Source organism: Triturus cristatus, chromosome 9 (assembly GCF_964204655.1).
Source record: "Triturus cristatus chromosome 9, aTriCri1.1, whole genome shotgun sequence".
Lineage (NCBI taxonomy): Eukaryota > Metazoa > Chordata > Amphibia > Caudata > Salamandridae > Triturus > Triturus cristatus.
In genome coordinates, this window is record NC_140592.1 from 1,095,999,899 (window position 1) to 1,096,019,895 (window position 19,997).

Consider the following 19,997-nt stretch of genomic DNA (forward strand, 5'->3'; position numbering starts at 1 on the left):
CACAGTTTTGGCATTTTTCTGGGACATAGCCTATTTTTGCTATTTTTTGTGCTTTTGACCTCCTTCCAGTTAATGGCTGAAATGGGTACAAAAGCAATAATGGATCCTGGAGAGCTATACATTTCCAAAACGAAGATAAAATTCTGAATTCAGCAAGGGGTCATTTGTGTAGATCCAACAAGGTTTTCTTATAGAAACTAACAGTTAAATATAGGATAAATTGAAAATTAGTTGAAAAAAACAGCATTTTGTGTCAACGTTTTCACCTGTAACTTCGTCTAATTATGACAGCTCTTTGAAAGCAATATACCATTACATCCGCTGGACATTACTGGTTGTGGGGATATATAGGACTTGTAGGTTCACCAAGAACCCGACGAACCCAGAGCCAAAAACTGAGCAGCAACTTGCAATGGTTTTTTATTATATACCGGGTATATAGTAATTATTCTGTAAAAATGTGTACATGGAAAAATCGGTATGAAAGACACCTATGTATTTCTGAAATGGGAACAAAATATAAAGTTTAGAAACAGTAGATATTTGCACATTTCTGAAATTGGGAATACTAATACTAGCATGAGAATTATCAGTCATTTTTTAGAATGACTTATTTTTTACACCATATCTTTCATTTGGAAGGCAGAAATGCATCGAAAGTCAATAGATAATAACAGTTCCTTTACAAATCTGAATTACCCTAAGTCTCCCGATAAAAATGGTACCTCACTTGTGTGGGTAGGCATAGTGCCCGCGACAGGAAACGGCGCAAAACGCAACGTGGTCACAACTCAATATCGCAGTGAAAATTTACCCTTTTTTGGCAAAGTGCCTAGCTCTAGTTTTTGAACCCTAGCTCTGCGGGCACCTTGGGAAACTTAGCAAACCTATACATATTTGAAAACTAGACACCCAGGGGAATCCAGGATGGGGTGACTTGACTGCCTCCCACCAGGGTCTGTTACCCAGAATCTCTTGCAAACCTAAAACATTGTAAAAAAAAACACATTTTCCCCACATTTCAGTGGTGGAAAGTTCCGGAATCTGCGTGGATCCACAAATTTCCACCCACCCCGCGTTCCCCAAAGTCTTACGAGAAAAACGGTACCTCACTAGTGTGGGTCGGCCTAGTGCCCACGACAGGAAACGGCGTAAAACGCAACGTGGTCACACCTCAATTTCGCAGTGAAAAATGACCCTTTTTTGGCAAAATGTCTAGCTGTAGTTTTTGAACCCTAGCTCTGCGGGCACCTTGGGAAACCTAGCAAACCTATACATTTTTTAAAACTAGACACCCAGGGGAATCCAAGATGGGGTGACTTGACTGCCCCCCACCAGGGTCTGTTACCCAGAATCCCTTGCAAACCTAAAAAATTGTCAAAAAAAACACATTTTCCCCACATTTCTGTGGTGGAAAGTTCCGGAATCTGCACGGATCCACAAATTTCCACCCACCCCGCGTTCCCCAAAGTCTTACGAGAAAAACGTTACCTCACTTGTGTGGGTCGGCCTAGTGCCCGCGACAGGAAACGACGCAAAACGCAATGTGGTCACACCTCAATTTCGCAGTGAAAAATGACCCTTTTTTGGCAAAATGTCTAGCTGTAGTTTTTGAACCCTAGCTCTGCGGGCACCTTGGGAAACCTAGCAAACCTATACATTTTTGAAAACTAGACACCCATGGGAATCCAGGATGGGGTGACTTGACTGCCTCCCACCAGGGTCTGTTACCCAGAATCCCTTGCAAACCTAAAAAATTGACAAAAAAAACACATTTTCCACACATTTCTGTGGTGGAAAGTTCCGGAATCTGCGTGGATCCACAAATTTCCACCCACCCCGCGTTCCCCAAAGTCTTACGAGAAAAACGGTACCTCACTTGTGTGGGTCGGCCTAGTGCCCGCGACAGGAAACGGTGCAAAACGCAACGTAGTCACACCTCAATTTCGCAGTGAAAAATGACCCTTTTTTGGCAAAATGTCTAGCTGTAGTTTTTGAACCCTAGCTCTGCGGGCACCTTGGGAAACCTAGCACACCTATACATTTTCGAAAACGAGACACCCGTGTGCTTCCAGGGAGGCATGGCTTGCGTGGATCCCCCAACGTTTCCTTACCCAGAATCCCCTGCAAACCTCAATTTTAGCTGAAAAAAATCACATTTTTCACACATTTTTGTGTGGGAAAGTTGAGGCATCACTGGGCTGACACAAATTTCCTACCACCCAGCGTTCCCCCGGGTCTCCCGATAAAAACGGTGCCTCACTCGTGTGGGAGGCCCAAGTACCCGCGACAGGCAAGGCCCCAAAACGTATTGAGGCGACATGAAAATTGCCTACCTCAAAACGACCTGGTTTTGCAAAGGGGGTCACCTGGGTTTTTGGCCCGGTGCTCAGCGGCCACCTAGGGAAACGTACCAAACCCACACATTTCTGAAAACTAGACACCCGGGGGATTCCAGGGAGCTATGGCTTGCGTGGATCCCCCCACGTTTCCTTACCCAGAATGCCCTGCAAACCTCAAATTTAGCTGAAAACATCACCTCGTCATCACTACGTTTTGGGCCCTTGCCTGTCGCGGGTACTTGGGCCTCCCACACGAGTGAGGCACCGTTTTTATCGGCTGTAATGGTGGCGGGTGGGTGGGGGCATTGGCGTGCCCCTTGCGGGCAGCCCCCACCCTAAAAAAAAAAGTAGAAATAAATCCCTGGTTGTTAGTGGGCTTTCTGCCCCCCGAAGGGGCAGATTAGGGGCCAATGCCCCATCTGCCCCCCGGGGGGGCAGAAAGACTGTAGTAATTGGGGGGGTGGGGTGGGGCATGGGCCTGCCCGTTTTGGGGAGCCCCCACCCCTATTTTCATTGCTATAAAAACTTCCCTGGGGTCTAGTGGGCTTTTTGCCCCGCCGGGGGGGCAGATTGGGGGCTAATGCCCCCATCTGCTCCCCAGGGGGGGGCAAAAAGACTAAATTTGGCCAAACTTACATGGGGGGAGTAAAGGCCCTTGCCCAAGGGGCCGCTCCCCCCTCCCTGGTGTCTAGTGGGTGGATCCCTGCTTGGGGATCGCCCTCCTGTGGCGATCCCCAAGCAGGGATCCACTGGGGAGGGGTACCATTGGCAAGGGGAGAATCTCTCCTTTCCAACGATACCTCTCACGTCTTTGTACGTGCTCAGGGGGCTGAGATAGCCCCCTGAGCACGTAGAGAGTGAACCTGAAATGAGCCTCTTGGCTCATTTCAGTTTCACTTTCACTGTAATGACGTCGGCGCGACGTACGCGCTGATCGTCATTACAGTGAAAGCGGGGGGGTGGGGCCTCGGGAGCTGGGGAAGCTCTTCCCCAGCTCCCGAGGCTATTTTGGTTGAAAGGGAATCCCTCTGGTGCCCGCACCAGAGGGATTCCCTAGGGAATGCCTCATGACGAGCTGGACTCGTCATGGGCACAGCGCGACTGTGCTCCATGACGAGTCCAGCTCGTCATAGGCACAGAAGGGGTTAAACACTGTGGCACATTCTTGTCTTGCCACACCTGGAACACGCAAGGCATTGAGAAGGGCACTTGAAAGTGTTGTGATGTCTATGAATGCCTTGGCGGACCAAGTAACATAAGTCATATGTTAGTATCTTCTCACAACTGCCAGTTGTTGTAGTCAAACCTCTCAGTTGGGGATGTTTATGAGAATAATCATGTAACTTGCAATGTCGTGGACTCTGGGCCCACATGCAATCAGAATAAGGCACGCAGACACATAGATGTTACACATGTTCAGCCCATGAAAATGTACGCATCCCAGACTGAGGTCAATGTGTATGGCCCAACACAATGCAATACTGTGCAGCACATCACAATCCTAAATGATGTTACCCAGTACAGCCTGGAGTACAGGGCCACTCCACCAGAGGGATCCACCTACAGGAAACTTGCCTTTAAGAGCCCAAATGTCTGTTCGGTGATGGCCTCGATATTTACCTGAGTCATGTTATTCCTCTGTTGCTATAGAGTAGCGGTCTGCTGAAAGTATGTCTGGAAGTAGGATAGAGATGGAAGGTACTGCCACCTTACTGGAAAGGGTATGATTTATTACTGACTCCTAGGAGATGTAAATGTTAATGTTAATGTTAATGGGGATTTATAGAGCGCACGTACGCCGAGTTGGCTTCATGGCGCTTGAGAACAGATTGACATGGAAGCGGAAACCTAATCCCGAGTGAACAACCAGGTTTTCAGTAATTTCCTGAATGGAAGGAGGTCGGTGCAAGTTCGGATCTCAAGAGGGAAGGAGTTTCACAGCTTGGGAGCAAGAGTGGCAAACCTGCGACCTCCAAGACGAACTCTCTTGAAGTTCAGAATAGTTAGAAGAGAAAGGTGGGCGGATCTTAGGTCGCGAGTGGGGGAATACCTAAGTATGAGGTTATTGATGAATTCCGGGCTGGTACCGTGTAAAGCCTTATAAATAAGGCATCCGGTCTTGAAAACACAATGTTGTGACACCGGGAGCCAGTGTAGTTTCCTCAGCAAAGTAGAGGCAGGTTGCCATTTAGGTTGATGGTAAATAAGTCGGGCTGCCTGGTTTTGAACCAGCTGAAGTCGTTTAAACAGATAATGGGGCATTCCCAAGTAGACCGAGTTGGAGTAGTCTAGATGAGATAATACTGTAGAAATCATGGCCTGGACCAGCGCTTCGTGAGTAAGAAAATGGTGAATTTTCCTAATTTTTCGCAGTTGGTAAAAGCATTTGGACACCACGGCTCCAACCTGGGTTTTTAAGGATAGCCCACTATCCAGAAGGACCCCCAGAGTCTTAGCAGAGCTAGAGGGAGTGGGAGGTGGACCGAGTGCAGGGGGCCCCAATGCTTGTGGCTGTCCCCAGTAAGGACTATTTCCGTTTTCCCAGGATTTAGTTTGAGGTGGTTAAGATCCATCCAAGTTTGGATAAATAGCATAGTATCCTGGAATTCCATGATGGAGTTATTGGAACTGTCAACCCTGAGAAGAAGCTGCAGATCGTCAGCATAGTTAAGGACCAATACATTTCTCTTTTTGAGTGATTTAATCAGGGGGGCCATATAGATGTTAAATAGGTGCGGGGAAAGGGCCGAGCCCTGAGGCACCCCACAGGTGGTAGTGTGAGGGATAGATGTAAATTGGCCAAGGCGCACCGTTTGAGAACGGTCCTCCAAAAAAGAGGAAATCCAGCATGCCGCAGTTCCTAAGACTCCGGCCCCCCTAACACGGTCGACCAAGATGCTATGGTCGACCGTGTCGAAGGCCGCAGACATATCCAGCAAAACCAGAACTCGGGGACAACCTATATCAGCGAAATCACGTAAGCTGTCCATTGCTGACAGAATTACGGCTTCAGTGGAATGTGCAGGGCGAAAACCGGCCTGGTGGGAGTCCAGATGTTTGTACAACTCCAAGAAGTTGGAAAGGCATTTAGCTACATAGCTCTCCAAAACTTTGGCCAGGAAAGGCAACAGGGATATGGGACGGTAATTGGCGAGAAGTGCCGGATCTGCTCCCAACTTCTTCAGGAGGGGGACCACTGTGGCTTTTTTAAAAGCTAGAGGGACTATGCCAGATATAATAGATTTGTTCAATAGGGCAAGGGCCGGGCCAGGATGTATAGCAAGGCACTCTTTAAGAATATGGGGGGGGGCAACAATCCGAGGGTGCACCTGATTTAATTTCCACTAAAAGAGACTGAAAGGTCTCTTCACTAATAGGAGGGAAACTGCTAAGGGTACTGTTGTTACAGTGATGGGCCGGAGAAACCTGCTGAGAGGGATGGGACGGTATACTGGTTTTTATAAGAGAGATCTTATCAATTAAATAGTCGTTCAGGGAGTCACATAATTCCTGGGAAGGAACGGCCTTACGTAGGGTGCGCTCAGGGTTGGAAAGTTCATCTATTACCGAAAATATTACTTTGGAACTGTGATTGGAATTCAGGATACGATCAGAGAAAAAAGCTGTTTTAGCTGACAAAATGTTTTTCTTATAACCTTTGTGCGCAGTGATGTACAAAGATCTTTTTTCTGGAGAGTATTGTTGACGCCATTGTCTCTCCAGTTGACGTACAATCAATTTCTGTGCCTTAAGATCATCTGAAAACCATCTGTTCGTCTCAGTTCGACGCAGTAATTTTGCTCTTTTTGAAGGAGCGTGTTTATCACTGGCCTCGAGAAGCCACCTGGAAACTTTATTTTCCAGGATGTTAACATCATGATGTAATGCTGGAGTGGTGACAGCTAATGTGTTAAAAAAGTCTTCTTTGTTGATAAGATTCCATTTCTTGGCCAGGCCTCCTTCCTGTGCTTTAATTTTCGGAGGGACAGATCTCGTAATTTGAAATTTCAGTAAGTGGTGATCGGACCAGATACAAGGTGACACGGTAGGAATAGTAGTATTCAGATCGGTAACCCAGATTTGGTCCAGGATCCGACCCTTAGCGTGGGTTGAGGAAGGGACAAGCTGAGATAGATTTAGGTTTCTGAGTAAATCAGACATTTCTGCAGATTGAGGCCCTTCATTAGGGTCGTCATACCAGTAATTGAAGTCTCCTACCAGAAGAACCCTAGCGTGTTCCATCACTAACGTGGCTACCTGTTCACTAAGAGCCAGTGGGAAGAAAGGCATCGACTTGGGTGGTCTGTATAATAAGACACAGACCAAAGAGTCATTAGCTGACTCCAGTTTAATCATGATGTTATCCGTGGCAGTAAGAGAAAGGCATGTGAGAGAACAGAAATTGAGGTCAGTATGAATGATAGCAGCCACACCACCACCTGACTTGCCCGAACCTCTGTTAGCCGATATGATGTAATAGTCAAGGGGAAGTGCTGCGAGTATATCAGGAGAAGAGTCATCAGTAAGCCAGGTCTCGGTCATTAACAAAACATCAGGTTTGTCAGTAGTCAAAAGTAAAAAAATCTCCAACTGATGTTTAACCAAGGATCGAGTATTAAGATAGTAAATTGACAGGGGGGCTGCTCTATGCATAGTCTGAATAAGAGGGTACTGATTATAGGCCATGATAGGCTGAAGCTCCGGGAAACTGTTACGTGCAATGAGTATATTATTAGCATTTAGAATACATGAGGCCTTACTAGGAAGTTGGCCATAAATGTTGTGCATCGCCTTCAGTGACTTGGATGAATAGGTAATAATCTGACCATACTGGCTGGCCCCTGGTCCCGGAGTGGCGCGGACGGGCGCAGACGGGCTTGCCTTTAGCGCGCTGTCGGCGCGCCCACTGCGCGCACGTGATGACATCTGCTATTTATCCCCCCGGCCTCTGGGCGTCTAGAACGCTGTCCAGTCCCCCACCCAATATGGCTGCCAAAGTAAGCGTCTGCCTCCGTCTCCCAACACCGTGGTAACGAGCGATGCGGGTTCCGACTAGCAGGAAGAGCAGCGTGTGCTGCATGAGGTGAGCCCAGGTGGGTGCAAAAATGAAAGGAATATACAATACAAGTACTCAAATAAAGTTAAAGTTGTTAAAAACCTCCTGGCTTCCGCCTCAGGAGTCGATCAGGTCTCTGCGCACAGCGCAATGACAGTTTCTATTTATCCCCCCGGCCTCTGGGTGTCTAGAACGCTGTCCAGTCCCCCACCCAATATGGCTGCCAAAGTAAGCGTCTGCCTCCCTCTCCCAACACCGCGGTAACGAGCGATGCGGGTTCCGACTAGCAGGAAGAGCAGCGTGTGCTGCGTGAGGTGAGCCCAGGTGGGTGCAAAAATGAAAGGAATATACAATACAAGTACTCAAATAAAGTTAAAGTTGTTAAAAACCTCCCGGCTTCCGCCTCAGGAGCCGATCAGGTCTCTGCGCACAGCGCAATGACAGCTTCTATTTATCCCCCCGGCCTCTGGGCGTCTAGAACGCTGTCCAGTCCCCCACCCAATATGGCTGCCAAAGTAAGCGTCTGCCTCCGTCTTCCAACACCGCGGTAACGAGCGATGCGGGTTCCGACTAGCAGGAAGAGCAGCGTGTGCTGCGTGAGGTGAGCCCAGGTGGGTGCAAAAATGAAAGATATATACAATACAAGTACTCAAATAAAGTTAAAGTTGTTAAAAACCTCCTGGCTTCCGCCTCAGGAGTTGATCAGGTCTCTGCGCACAGCGCAATGACAGCTTCTATTTATCCCCCCGGCCTCTGGGCGTCTAGAACGCTGTCCAGTCCCCCACCCAATATGGCTGCCAAAGTAAGCGTCTGCCTCCGTCTCCCAACACCGCGGTAACGAGCGATGCGGGTTCCGACTAGCAGGAAGAGCAGCGTGTGCTGCGTGAGGTGAGCCCAGGTGGGTGCAAAAATGAAAGGAATATACAATACAAGTACTCAAATAAAGTTAAAGTTGTTAAAAACCTCCCGGCTTCCGCCTCAGGAGTCGATCAGGTCAATGTCCTGTTGGACCACGGAAATTGGCACAGACACGCACGTTGTGTCCCCTTGAGTCACAGATGCCTTGCACTTTAAAGAAGTGATAAAGGTGTGTAGAGAGCCATCCGGGCTCTCCTTTACTTTGTTGCATTTTGCCCATGCATCCATACACCCCACGGGGTGGGCTCGACCAGAGGGGATAAATAAACGGCCGGAGACCGCTCGGGGTCTTCCAGCCAACATATAGCTAACAGTGTGGTTTGCCTTAATTCTAGCGCTGCTGTGGCCTGCCTCCTCGTGGCCCCGCCGCGCTACAAGGTGGTCCTTGCAAACAAATTTTAAATAGATTTTGGTGCCTTTATTTAAATGTGTTGAGTCTTGTGCAATCAACACATATGGGAACTGTTCCGCAACTTAAAACTGGTGTGCCATCCGGTGACTGTCCTGCACTGACTGCAGTAAGAGAACACACTGCAGCATGTGGTTGATGAAACAAAGCAGCCACTGATTCAGACTGAGAGGTTCCTGCTATGATGTCAATCATCCTATAAAATGAATGGGTGGCCAGCATGAGCAGTGCAGCTAGTATGCTCACCTTGGCAGATATTGCATGAGTGGGATGTTGCTGATGTAGCTCGTCCACCCAATCCTTAACCATTTACAAAAAGCCATAGTTTTCTACCATTCAAGACATTTTGACTCTTCTCCTGGATATTGTGTTTCTTCTTGTCTTATTTTTTAACCTGGGCTGAATTTTTATGACACACTGCATACCGAGTGACTCAGGATTAATGTTTACTTGATGACATCTCTATTTTCCCATCAAATGTTCCTTCTAAGGCTTTAGTTAATTACAATGCAGAATGATCTTTTAGCATGCACCATTGTCATTGTTGAGGACAGAATATGTTGTGGTTTATTGCTGTTTGGTTTGCCTTTGTTGCCATTCCCCCAGTCTGGGCTATTGTAGATCTGGGACTTTGACATGTGCTGTATAGGTGTAAGAAACAAGAGTCAATATTTGTGTAGGTGGATAGCAATTGGAAGTCTTTTGCATTGCCTTCCTTGGCCACTCCTTTGACACTACCTTGCAACTCCTATTTTGCAACTGCAGTTTTCCCCTTTTAATGGCACCTCCACTGGGAACCCTATATATGTTAAAGACTGAGTGATTTATTTGCTAAGATTTTGTGCCGGGTTTATAAATCAACGCAAAATCTTTTTTTCCAATTTACTTTCCAGTGATAACTTGTTTTGGTTGGAAATTCACTTGAAAGTAGCACAAAGCAGCGTTTAGTGCAGCTTTACATTACTTAGCAGCAAGGGGTTGTTACATGGGTGGTGCATGGGTGTTCCACTTTAAACCATCCTTGGTTATTTGATGCAAAACTCTGTTTACAAAAAAGAGCATCAAAATATAACACCCTTTTGAAATAGGCGATATCAAGAAGAAATGCTTTTATTTCCCCTTTCTTTTCTGACTTCGCATGTGTGCTGCATTGTACATCACACATACAAGGTAAGACACGTTTTAAAATGACTAAGCATAGCATTTTGTACCGGAAGGCTACCCTTTCAGTAAAAAACCTGTACTAGACTCACATAAACACTATGGTGCACAGGTGTGTGCGTGGCACTCAGCAGCCTGATTGTGCGCCAGTGCTAGAGAGAGAGGAGAGGACCATATCTCTGTAGATATAGCACTGTCTTGTTCTCTCCTTCTCAAGCAACGCAGCACAGAATTTTTGGCTGCTGCGCTGCTTTGTGTGAGAATTTAGTTTTAAAAACACCTCAGTAACATCCTTAGCCATAGCAGTAGCTGAGAAGTAGACTGACTTATTTTTAAATTTTGCAAAATTTAGAATGTGCGCAGTTTGTGAAAAAAGGACATACGTGTGGAATTTGCAGTAGTTCTTTAGCATGGCAGGTAAGCATTCCTGCTGGCATGAAGAACAGCAGGGCTCTTGCTTCTGCTTGGAGATCAGGGATCACTTATCTGGGACGGATATCCAGTCTCAGCAAAAAATAACTTACTTGGATGTCAAATCAGCGGCAGAATCATCAATGTCTGCGAGCCCATCGGACTCTAAACTTTCAGCCAGAATCACAAAGATGTTACGGAATGCAACACAGAAACAAGAGTTGCTGCGCTGCGTTGCGCTGCGTTGCGCTGCGTTGCATGAGAGGCAGAGAGCACAAAAGCAAAAAATCTACTAAGATGTTGCACTGTCCTGCTATCCTTAAGCTAACTTTTACATTTTTCCACTTTGGAAGTGTGCTGCACCGTGCACAGCCGGAGAAATAAAAGCAGTTCTCCTTTTTACACCTGCCTCAAAGAGGCATTTTTTTTCACTTTTTTGCAAAACCCTGTCTACTATTTTAGTAAATAGGGTTTTGCATCAAAAACGATGTGTGGTGAGAACGCACACGTACCACCCATGGAACCCTCTCTTGACGCAAAGTAATGCAAACTTTGTGTTACTTTCAGGCAACTTTCCAGTGCAAAATATGTTTTGTGCTAAAACGTAAATTCAAAATAAACATTTTGCACCGTTTTGCATTTTTTTTGTTACACAGCCCCAGCGTCAAACGTTTGTAAATCCAGCTGCGGCCCGTGGAGGGAGTTCCGTGGGGTGGAAAGGCGGGGCGGGGGAGGGGCAGGGTGGGGGGTACTAAAAACCGGAATATGGATAATTGGAGGTAAGTAAACAATTAAATAAATAAAACAAATTTCGTAGCGCGAGCTGCAGCGATGCTGGGCGCGCAACGAAATTCGCCTTTCGCCCCACGGAACTCCCTCCACGGGCCGCAGCTGTGTAAATCTTCCTCACAGACGAAGTGAGGCAAATTCAGAAAACTTTGCTCACTTTTGCTAAGGGCGAAGGTTTCTCATTGCACAAGTGGCGTTTAAACTCCGTCCGTCCCTAAGTATTGCAAGCATAAATGTGCACATTTGCATAAATACATATGTTGTTCCTACTATTTTCGGTAGCATTAAGACAGTGTGCAATAATTTACCCCTCTTCTTAGAACGCTGATTAATTCATGAGATGCAAATGTATAGGCTGAATTCAACAAAAAACAAAAACAGGCCGAATACAAGAGGGCTGATGAGGCTTCGCATCAAGCTCCTTGCTAAAGACGAGGGTAGATTCCTAAACAATTCTAAATTCACCTCAACATTTACAGGTCTGAAAACTTAAACGCAGATTAGAGTGCACAGATCTTTTTTTACTTCACTTCAAACATTCGCTTGCTGGTCGACGACTGAGAGATCAGAATTACAAACCTCTTAATTTCCCATCGAAATTTGGATTCGTCGCTACTTTGAGTCCAGGGTGAGGCAGCAGGAAACAGGAAATGTTCGTGAAACAGGAATGGATGTGCTTCCGGACATTCTGCAGCTCCTCGTGCTGGTTTTCAGAGACCTAAAGACATCAACCGAGGCTCTTGTGAATGCACAGGAAAGGAATGAAGTATCAGCAGCATTCCATTAGCAGTTACAAGCATCTACGGAAAGGCAAATGTGCTTCTTTCTGCTGCTTTATTATTAGTAGTACACAAATAGCTGTCATGCTGAAGAAGGATTTCAGCCCATACAGCTTGCATCTGTATCCATTGTCTTTTGCAGGATTGTGAAAAATAAACTAAGGTCTTTATTTATCGAAGCGCTTGCGACGCTGTTGCATGACTTTTTTGTGACGCTGCGGCGGCATAAAAAATGCCCCTCATTTAAAAAGTGACGCATCTAGGCATATGCGTCTCTATATAAAGGCCTGTGCTACAATATACCTGTAAAGAGTCACACAGAAGGGGGCCCCTGGACTGAGACCTAGGCAGGGGCACAGGGGAATAAAACTACAAGCAAACGAACCAAACCCAACTGCCTGAAAACTATTTATTTTGAATTATTTTATACATTTTTTAAAAAAATTCTTAAAAGCAAAAACATGTGTTAGCATCCAGTCTTGTTGGAAAATTTTCAACAAGACTGGATGCTAACACATGTTTTTGCTTTTAAGAAAAATGTTAAAAAATGTATAAAATAATTAAAAATACATAACAATTGTAACTGCTGATCAGTCCTGTCTTTGTTTTGTCTATGTGTTTGAATGAGTAAATGAGCGTGCTGAAATAATTCATGATAATGTGGGGCCTATTTTGTACAACATTTATGATACATGTTTTTGGTCTGTAGGGGTTTCTGTAATTTTACATAAATATTTGACTTTGGTATAAATTTTATTGATTATTTATGACTAATTTATGAATAGTGATATAACTGTGTATTATAGATATGTACAATAAACTAAGGCTATACATCTTGACAATATGAAAGTTAATATTCACCATGGTATACATAAACGTCCTTTACTGCACACTGTTGTAGCCCTGTTTGTTTGAGGGGACCTATTTCCCTTCGTTCTAAATTGCGACTTTACACTTTATTAAATAAATAGTTTTCAGACAGTTGGGTTTGGTTCGTTTGCTTGTAGCTGCAATATATCGGTGTCAGGTATAATGTATGCAGGGTGGGCGTTCCCCCGTGAAAAAGCCTTGTAGAAGTGGCGCAGTGAAATCTCTGAGTTATATAACTTGACATCGTTACAATCCTTACGCCTGCTTCAAGCAGGCCTAATTAGTGACGCAGGGCTTTTCACATGGGACTCACCCATGTGTAATGACACATTGCTGCAGTCGCGTCAGTTATCCGACACACTCCAGCAATGCGTCATTTTTGCGCCACCAGATACGTCAGGATTCCTAACGTATCTGTAAATCCTTGCGCCATGGAGCGCGGTATTGTAAATATGGCGCATCCATGGTGTTGCAAGGATGGCATTATGAAAAGTGATGCATCGCTGTTTTTGCCCAGCGATGTGCCACTTTTCATAAATGACGCCCTAAGTGTTCATGCACAATGAGGGGTGTACAGGATCCTCTGCCCCGCCATCTTCCTAGGATCGAGTGTTATGTACATCGACAGCTTGATGTACTTAGCGAAGTATGGAAATGTAAGAGGGCGAACAAAAGGCCTGAGGTACCATTGCATTTTGCAGTCCCAAAGCCTGCAAATCACAAAATCCCAGGTTTTCCAACCACAAAAACCAACAAAGGCATATTGCGAGGTTGAAACTTGTAACATGTCTTTGAAAATTCATTCCGGATTGAGATTTGCGATTTGCAATGACATGGTTCAGTATATTCCGAATGCAATTGTAGTCGCAGACCATTGGTCAGATACCCACACCCGAGATAAAGTTGTATCTGATTCCCTTTTGTCCCTGTAGAATAACTTTCCCTTTGGAAATCATATTTGGTGCCCTCAGGGGAGCATGCAGTGACTCAGAAGATGACTGCATGCACCCCTGTGGTCTTTCTAGCATGAATCATTTTTTAACGGCGAGCCTGTCCCTTTGATGGACAGGGACAGCTATAACAAATGTCTTCCAATTACTTTTGCAATTACTATGCACATTTGGAGGCATACCATCCCAAATCTCACTGATTATTGAGCTTTCTAGATGATGTGCCAAAAGCTTTGCCTACTATGGGCAGCATTAATCAAAAACAGTTTGTTCCAGGAAGAATCCACACTGCATTCTTTTTTCAACTTATTTAAGGTTTGTACACTTATTTTCTAAGTTCTAACTCAGTTCAGCACTTTAAACACTGTTGACCACATCCATGTGGAACCAAGACCTGAGATTACTATCAATGGAAATGTGTAAACAGCTAAAACGCAAAATGTCTGTGACGGTTGGTTTAGATGGTTGGACTACTAATATCTGTAAATCTGATCCCTTCAGGTGCTTTAAAATATTCATTTTTTTCAGTTTGCAATGTAACGCAATGAACTTTCCAAGACAATGAGAGAGGCTTTACTATTGCCTGCTTATAAAAGACTCATTGGCAAGTCAATAGTTCTAGCTTTGGCTGCTGAGCTAGTGTCGTTGTCACTGCTTTTTTCAGTGGTTTCTTGTAAAGTATAACAAAAAGCATTCAAAGATGACAGTCTGTGCATGCACATGAATATGAACAAAGAGGGGGAAGGTAGAGGAGAAAGACAAAGGGACTCGTCCTCCTACAAATCTTATAAAAAAACAAAGAAAGGGTTTCCGTCATTCATGGACTTGACATCCACTTTTGGTTTGGAAAACAGAATGTTTTCTTTAGATAAGACTCACCCATCAGGGTTTCCCCTTAGTGGCATGCTTCATCATTGGGTCCTTCCTGTTCCGCTGTAGAACGGGGCGTGCTGCGACCTGGGAATTATGTGGGAGCACTTTTGGGTGTTTTATAATAGATGAATAAAGATGTAATGAATAGGAGTTGGGGGTTGTTTCTGTGGAAATTAAAAAACCTGTCTATTAGGAAAATAATTTTATTTTCACCTCTAGTCGGTATGGTTAAAAAATGGGAAAGGAAATAAAACTCAATAGAATATGTTCCTGAGTTTCAGAGTTCTACATGTTTCAAGCCCTACCCCAAGGCTTTTTATCAGGACCAAGGATCACTACTCCCTGATACCACTCCTGTCAACACTCTAATTGCAAAGCAACTGCATGCTTAAGAAGGAAAATATACATACAGCACCGTTTTGGTGTTATATCTTGATGATATGTAAGATGCCTAAATCTGGCATCATGAGTCCAAACGGGGGGGAAGGGACACCTGTAGTCACACTTACTCCAAGGCTACTCACTTGCTAATTCGTATAGAGTAGCCCACATATGGCTCAAAAGTTGCAACTTCCACCAGCACCTGCAGGAGAGTACTGCTTGCAGCTGATACCTTGGCAATCAAATCGCTCTCTGCAGTCTTTCTCTTCCTGGTAGATCACCACCACGCTAGGTTACAGTACACCTCACTCCTCCTGGACAGTCATTCCTCCTGCAGGGTGGGTGAGCAGGCTCCTACCCTGTCTCTGCAGGGATACTTGCTTTTGGATAGGAGAACAGCAAGGGTTAGACTCAGATGATGTCCCTTCACCTCTTGGAAGCTTGCTGTCAGGCAGATACCAGCTCTGGTTGCACAACAGTCCTATGAGTACTCTGTGGAGCACCCCCTTCCTTAGTCATAGAGAACTTGGAAGTAGAACAAATGGGTCAGTGAGCCTCACTTTTATACAGTAAAAGCAGAAAGAAGATGTGAAGGAGAAGCCTTGTCTCCTCTTCCTTCACCTCTGTGTCTACGGCTTCTCCCTCCAGCTTCATGAATTTCAGCAATACACTTTCACTGTCTGGGAAAACAACTTCACCTCTATCTTTTGCAGAAAGTCAGGCTTGGGGCAGTCAAAATGGACACAACAAGCTTCCATTACGCTGGCTCACTTACAGGCACTACGCATGTACCATACAGCCCACATAACTTAGGATGTTAGCGCTAAGATCTGGGTGAGCAGAACTTTACATTAGTGTGTCAGTAGGCCTCCACTGTAGTGACACATAAAAAGGTCTCGTCACAACTATGGATTCACAAAACTAGCTGCCACTTCTGCCTTGTGTGCTAAACCCATGTGAGGAACAGTAGTCCACTGTCAGTTCAATGAAGGCATGCTTGCTGTGCCCCTCCAAGTACTAGGACGGGTCCAAGATTACACTCATATCAAGGGACATGCCTTAGCCTGCGCGCGCAGACAGATCATAGGTTGGTATGGGACTCAGGCCAAAACCAAAAACCAGGATACCAGATACACGCAGTCGGGCACTCAAAACAGGTGGACATGAAAATACAACATGCACTGGAAATTCCTGTCCCAGGAAATAGTAAATCAGCACAGTGCTTTGCATCCGTTTTTGCTGCTTTGCGCCATACACAGCATCTTAGTAAATAACCACCTCAGTTTTTGTGAAGATACGTTTTTCCATGTTATCTTAGTTTATGTATTTACCTTAGAAGATTTGGAGGTGAGGTGTTTATAAATATTTAAGACTGCATGGCCTCCATGCATGGACTCTGCACATACCATAGGCCTGTCACAGATAGAATGTGAAGTCTCCATGGTTGTGAAATTACTATTAGTAAAATGAAACTCATAGTTTGTGAATAACAAAATAAATATTAAACACAAAAGTGGCAGTTTGCCTTCGTGAACCAGGCCCCCAAAGCGTGTCTTTGAAACATCTTGCCTGTATGTCTTAGAATTCATTATCTCAGATAAGAGTGTGCAAATAGATCTAGAAATGGTTAGATTGGTGCATGTTTGGCCACAACTTAAGAGTGTGAAAGATATCCACAAGTTCTTGGGATTCGCCAATATGTACAGGCATTTTGCCAAGGATTTTCCTTAGACTGTGCTACCAATTACAGAGCTCACCATGAAAGCAGTACCCTTATGGTGGGGAGCAGAGCATGGAAGAACATTTGACATCTTCCCTACAGCTCCTGTGTTTCAATGTCCTGATGATACTCCATGTTTTGTAGCAGAGACAGATGCATCTACATCCTCCATTGGGGCTATATTATCTCAGAAACTGATGAATTACACCTTGTGGCATTGTTCTCTCAAACACTTCCAGCAACTAAGAAGAACTACACTAGTAATGCCAGGGTATTGTTTGTAACTTAAGGGCATTCATGCACTGAAGACATTACTTGGAGCAATCTGAACACAAGATTACTGTGTGGACAGATCACAAGAATCTACATTTCTAAAATGAATGAAGTACATGAATGCCAGACAAGCCTTCAGTCTTTGTTTTGCTTCCAATTTTCATGCGACCTCACGTAATCTCCATGGAGGCTGACTGAATGTTTCGACAAGGTGATGAAATTGAGTTTGAAAAGGAGTCTCCTCAACTTATTTTGGCCCTGCAAACTGTTCTAAAAGATGCGGTTAGTCAGGTTTTGTAAAGAATAAAGGAAGACCAGGGGAAGATTCATAGCCATGATTTGAATTGAAGCAAAACCTCACATGCAATTGAATCAAGTTTATCATCTATTTCAAGGAAGATCTTGTATTAGTTTCATGACGCACCATTAGCTGGGTACCCAGGAACCAATAACACGTAAGTTCTGATTAAGAGACTGTTTCAGTGGGAAGACATGAATCAGTCTGTCAAGGATAATATTAAAATATGCATTACCTGCTCTCAGGCTAAGAATGATCACCATATGCGGGTAGAGCTGTTACATCATTGCATACATCTAAAGCACCTTGGCCACAAATATCTATGGCTTGTATTGTAAAGCTACCTAAATCACAGGACTGGACCATGCTATGGATGGTAGCCACTGGCGTAACGAAACTTGAGGGGACCACCTGCAAGTTTCGTAGAGGGGCCCCTCCGGACTCAAACAGGAGCTTTCCAGCCAGAGTATTCTGCTGAGGGCCCCCTGGAGCTTGGGGGCCCCGCGCCATGGGGGCTGCGGGGGCCTGTGTTATGCCACTGATGGTAGCACACATCATTCCACTTTCCAAGTTACCAACAGCACTCTAATTAGCCAGCTATTTCTTGAGATAGCCAGGTTACATGGGTTGCCAGAAGTTAGCATATCAGACAGAGGTTCACCATCTATTTCAAGTCATCTACCCATTACCAAGATTCATTTGGAACAGTGGCGTTACTTTCAATAAAGAGCCTGCGAAGTAGATTATCTCACGTCCATTCATCAGCCATTAGACACATCAGAAAGCAAAAGATTATAAGAACAGTGCAAATAGACATAGATCTCCAGCACCAGATTATGAAGAGGGGGGAAATGTTTGGCTGTCAACCATGCAGTTTGTGATTCCTGGTACACATTTGAAGTTCACACCACGTTTTGTAGGCCCTTATCAGGTAGCGCAAAGAGGTCAGGCAGCAGGCCAATTAGAGTTGCCTGCTTAATGGAAGATACATCCAATTGTTCATGTCTTGAGTGTTATACGGCAGCAGAAAGAAGTCACAACCTCACCCCATGATACAAGAAGGACATCTAGTGTAAAAGGTAGAAGCTGCATTTCAGTCTACGTACAAGTGAGGAACACTGGAATATTTGATAGCTTGGAAGGGTTATAATGCACCGGAAAGATCTTGGGAACCAGTCTCATTTGTGCATGGCCCTTGTCTTGCCAAAGAGTTAGTTGCATACCACTTTCCTTCAGAAACCAGCCCCTGCTAGTTGTGGGGGATTTTTGCCAGCAAGGGTACTGTCAGGAATCAAGGAGTCAGAATCAAGAACTGGTGCACAAAGTGATTCAAAATCGAAGCAACACAGAATAGGGCTAGTGTAGAGAAGATGGAAGATGGGCCTGTGGCGGCTGGGCCTGAGAAGGAAAGACTGACAGAGCAGAAGATGCACAGGTTGGCATAGTTGCTTCCAAGTGACTCTCAGTAGTGGCAGCACGATTTGCCAGATGTCTTCCATGCTTTGTTGCAAGGTTCCCATTTTGCTTGGTTTATGCACCGTTAGCGTTGACGCACCTTTGTTTTGTTTGCTCTTCCCTTCACATTTCCTCTCTGAAGATATTCCTCTGTTTGACATGTGTTCCATCGTGCATTGACCAACAGTATGTCACTCTGCTGAATCCTGGCTTCCCGACTCAGAGAGGGTGTCCTGGTTGAGGTTAGTCAAGTCCCATAACCTGGAGCCTAGGGTCAATCTGCTGCCTTATGTAGAGCTTATGGTTGTTGATTCTTATTGGTCCGTTATTGAAATGTGTGTTTTGTTATTTCAAGATTATTCCTCGGTGTTGGAAAAGCATATTCCATCTTGCTGGTGCCTGCAACTGCTGACATTCTACAACTGAGGGTCTGAAGGAGTGGTGTTTGCTCTCTTTCTTTCTCCGTGCTACGCTCACTCTTTAATCCATCTAAATGTTCCGAATGTGCAGACAGACAACAACCAGCAGGTCATGGATCTTGTAATGGAAGTACTGGAAACATACTGCCAGATTTTAGGTGCATTTCCATTACTCATATTTGTGACAACAGTTCCACCGTATGATGGTGAAAATATGGTGCTACATATTTTTCCCCAGAGGAGTCTCCTGCCATGCTGCCACAATGGCAGGGATCTCTAAATGCAGTGCGTTGTTCTTTGTCACTGTATCAGAGATGTTTTCTCCTCCACACCGGTGGGTGGGTAATCTAATCCACAAGTCAGTTTGTTAGTCTTAAGAAAATGTGACCCCAAAGAGGTCAATTACACCATATCCAACAAAAAGTTGTTTGTGATAAAAGGGGCCTTCAGAGTATGAAGCCAATGGGTCTGATTATGAGTTGGGTAGTAAATTAAAATCATTTTAATTCCAGAGGAAAATATACAATTTAAGGAGAATAGACTGGTTGAAGTTTCTGTGAGGAAACCTTTGGGCTTGCAAGTGGTTGTGGACACAACCTTTTACCCCTATCACAAGAGCAGGCAAATAATGTGAATCAAATCCTTGAGCAATTAATGCACTTGTTAGCTTTAGTTTGAAACATTGAATTCTTGCTTGAAGGTATTTGCTTGTAAAATCTGTGTACAGTAACACAAACAGAGTTTTCAGTATTGTTCATTGTAGGCCAGGATGTCATTGTACAAAATCCATCTTCATCTGTTTCTTTGTAGATTTACAGTGACAAGAAAGGCATCAAGTTCTGAAGAGTCTGCACTGGCTAGAACTCATTTCAAGCAATGGCCGCCCACAGATT

The 19,997-nt window shown here is 44.8% G+C and overlaps 1 protein-coding gene across 3 annotated transcripts in view; it reads right to left on the reverse strand.

The window, feature by feature from the left end:
* The window catches only part of ATL1 (atlastin GTPase 1), a 211,039-nt gene that overhangs the window by 69,956 nt on the left and 121,086 nt on the right, over positions 1 to 19,997 (reverse strand). For all 3 annotated transcript variants that reach the window (XM_085626991.1, XM_085626990.1, XM_085626989.1), the window contains exon 8: positions 11,666 to 11,804. In XM_085626991.1, coding sequence (XP_085483117.1) covers positions 11,666 to 11,804 — 139 coding nt within the window. The remainder of the gene's footprint in view (positions 1 to 11,665; positions 11,805 to 19,997) is intronic.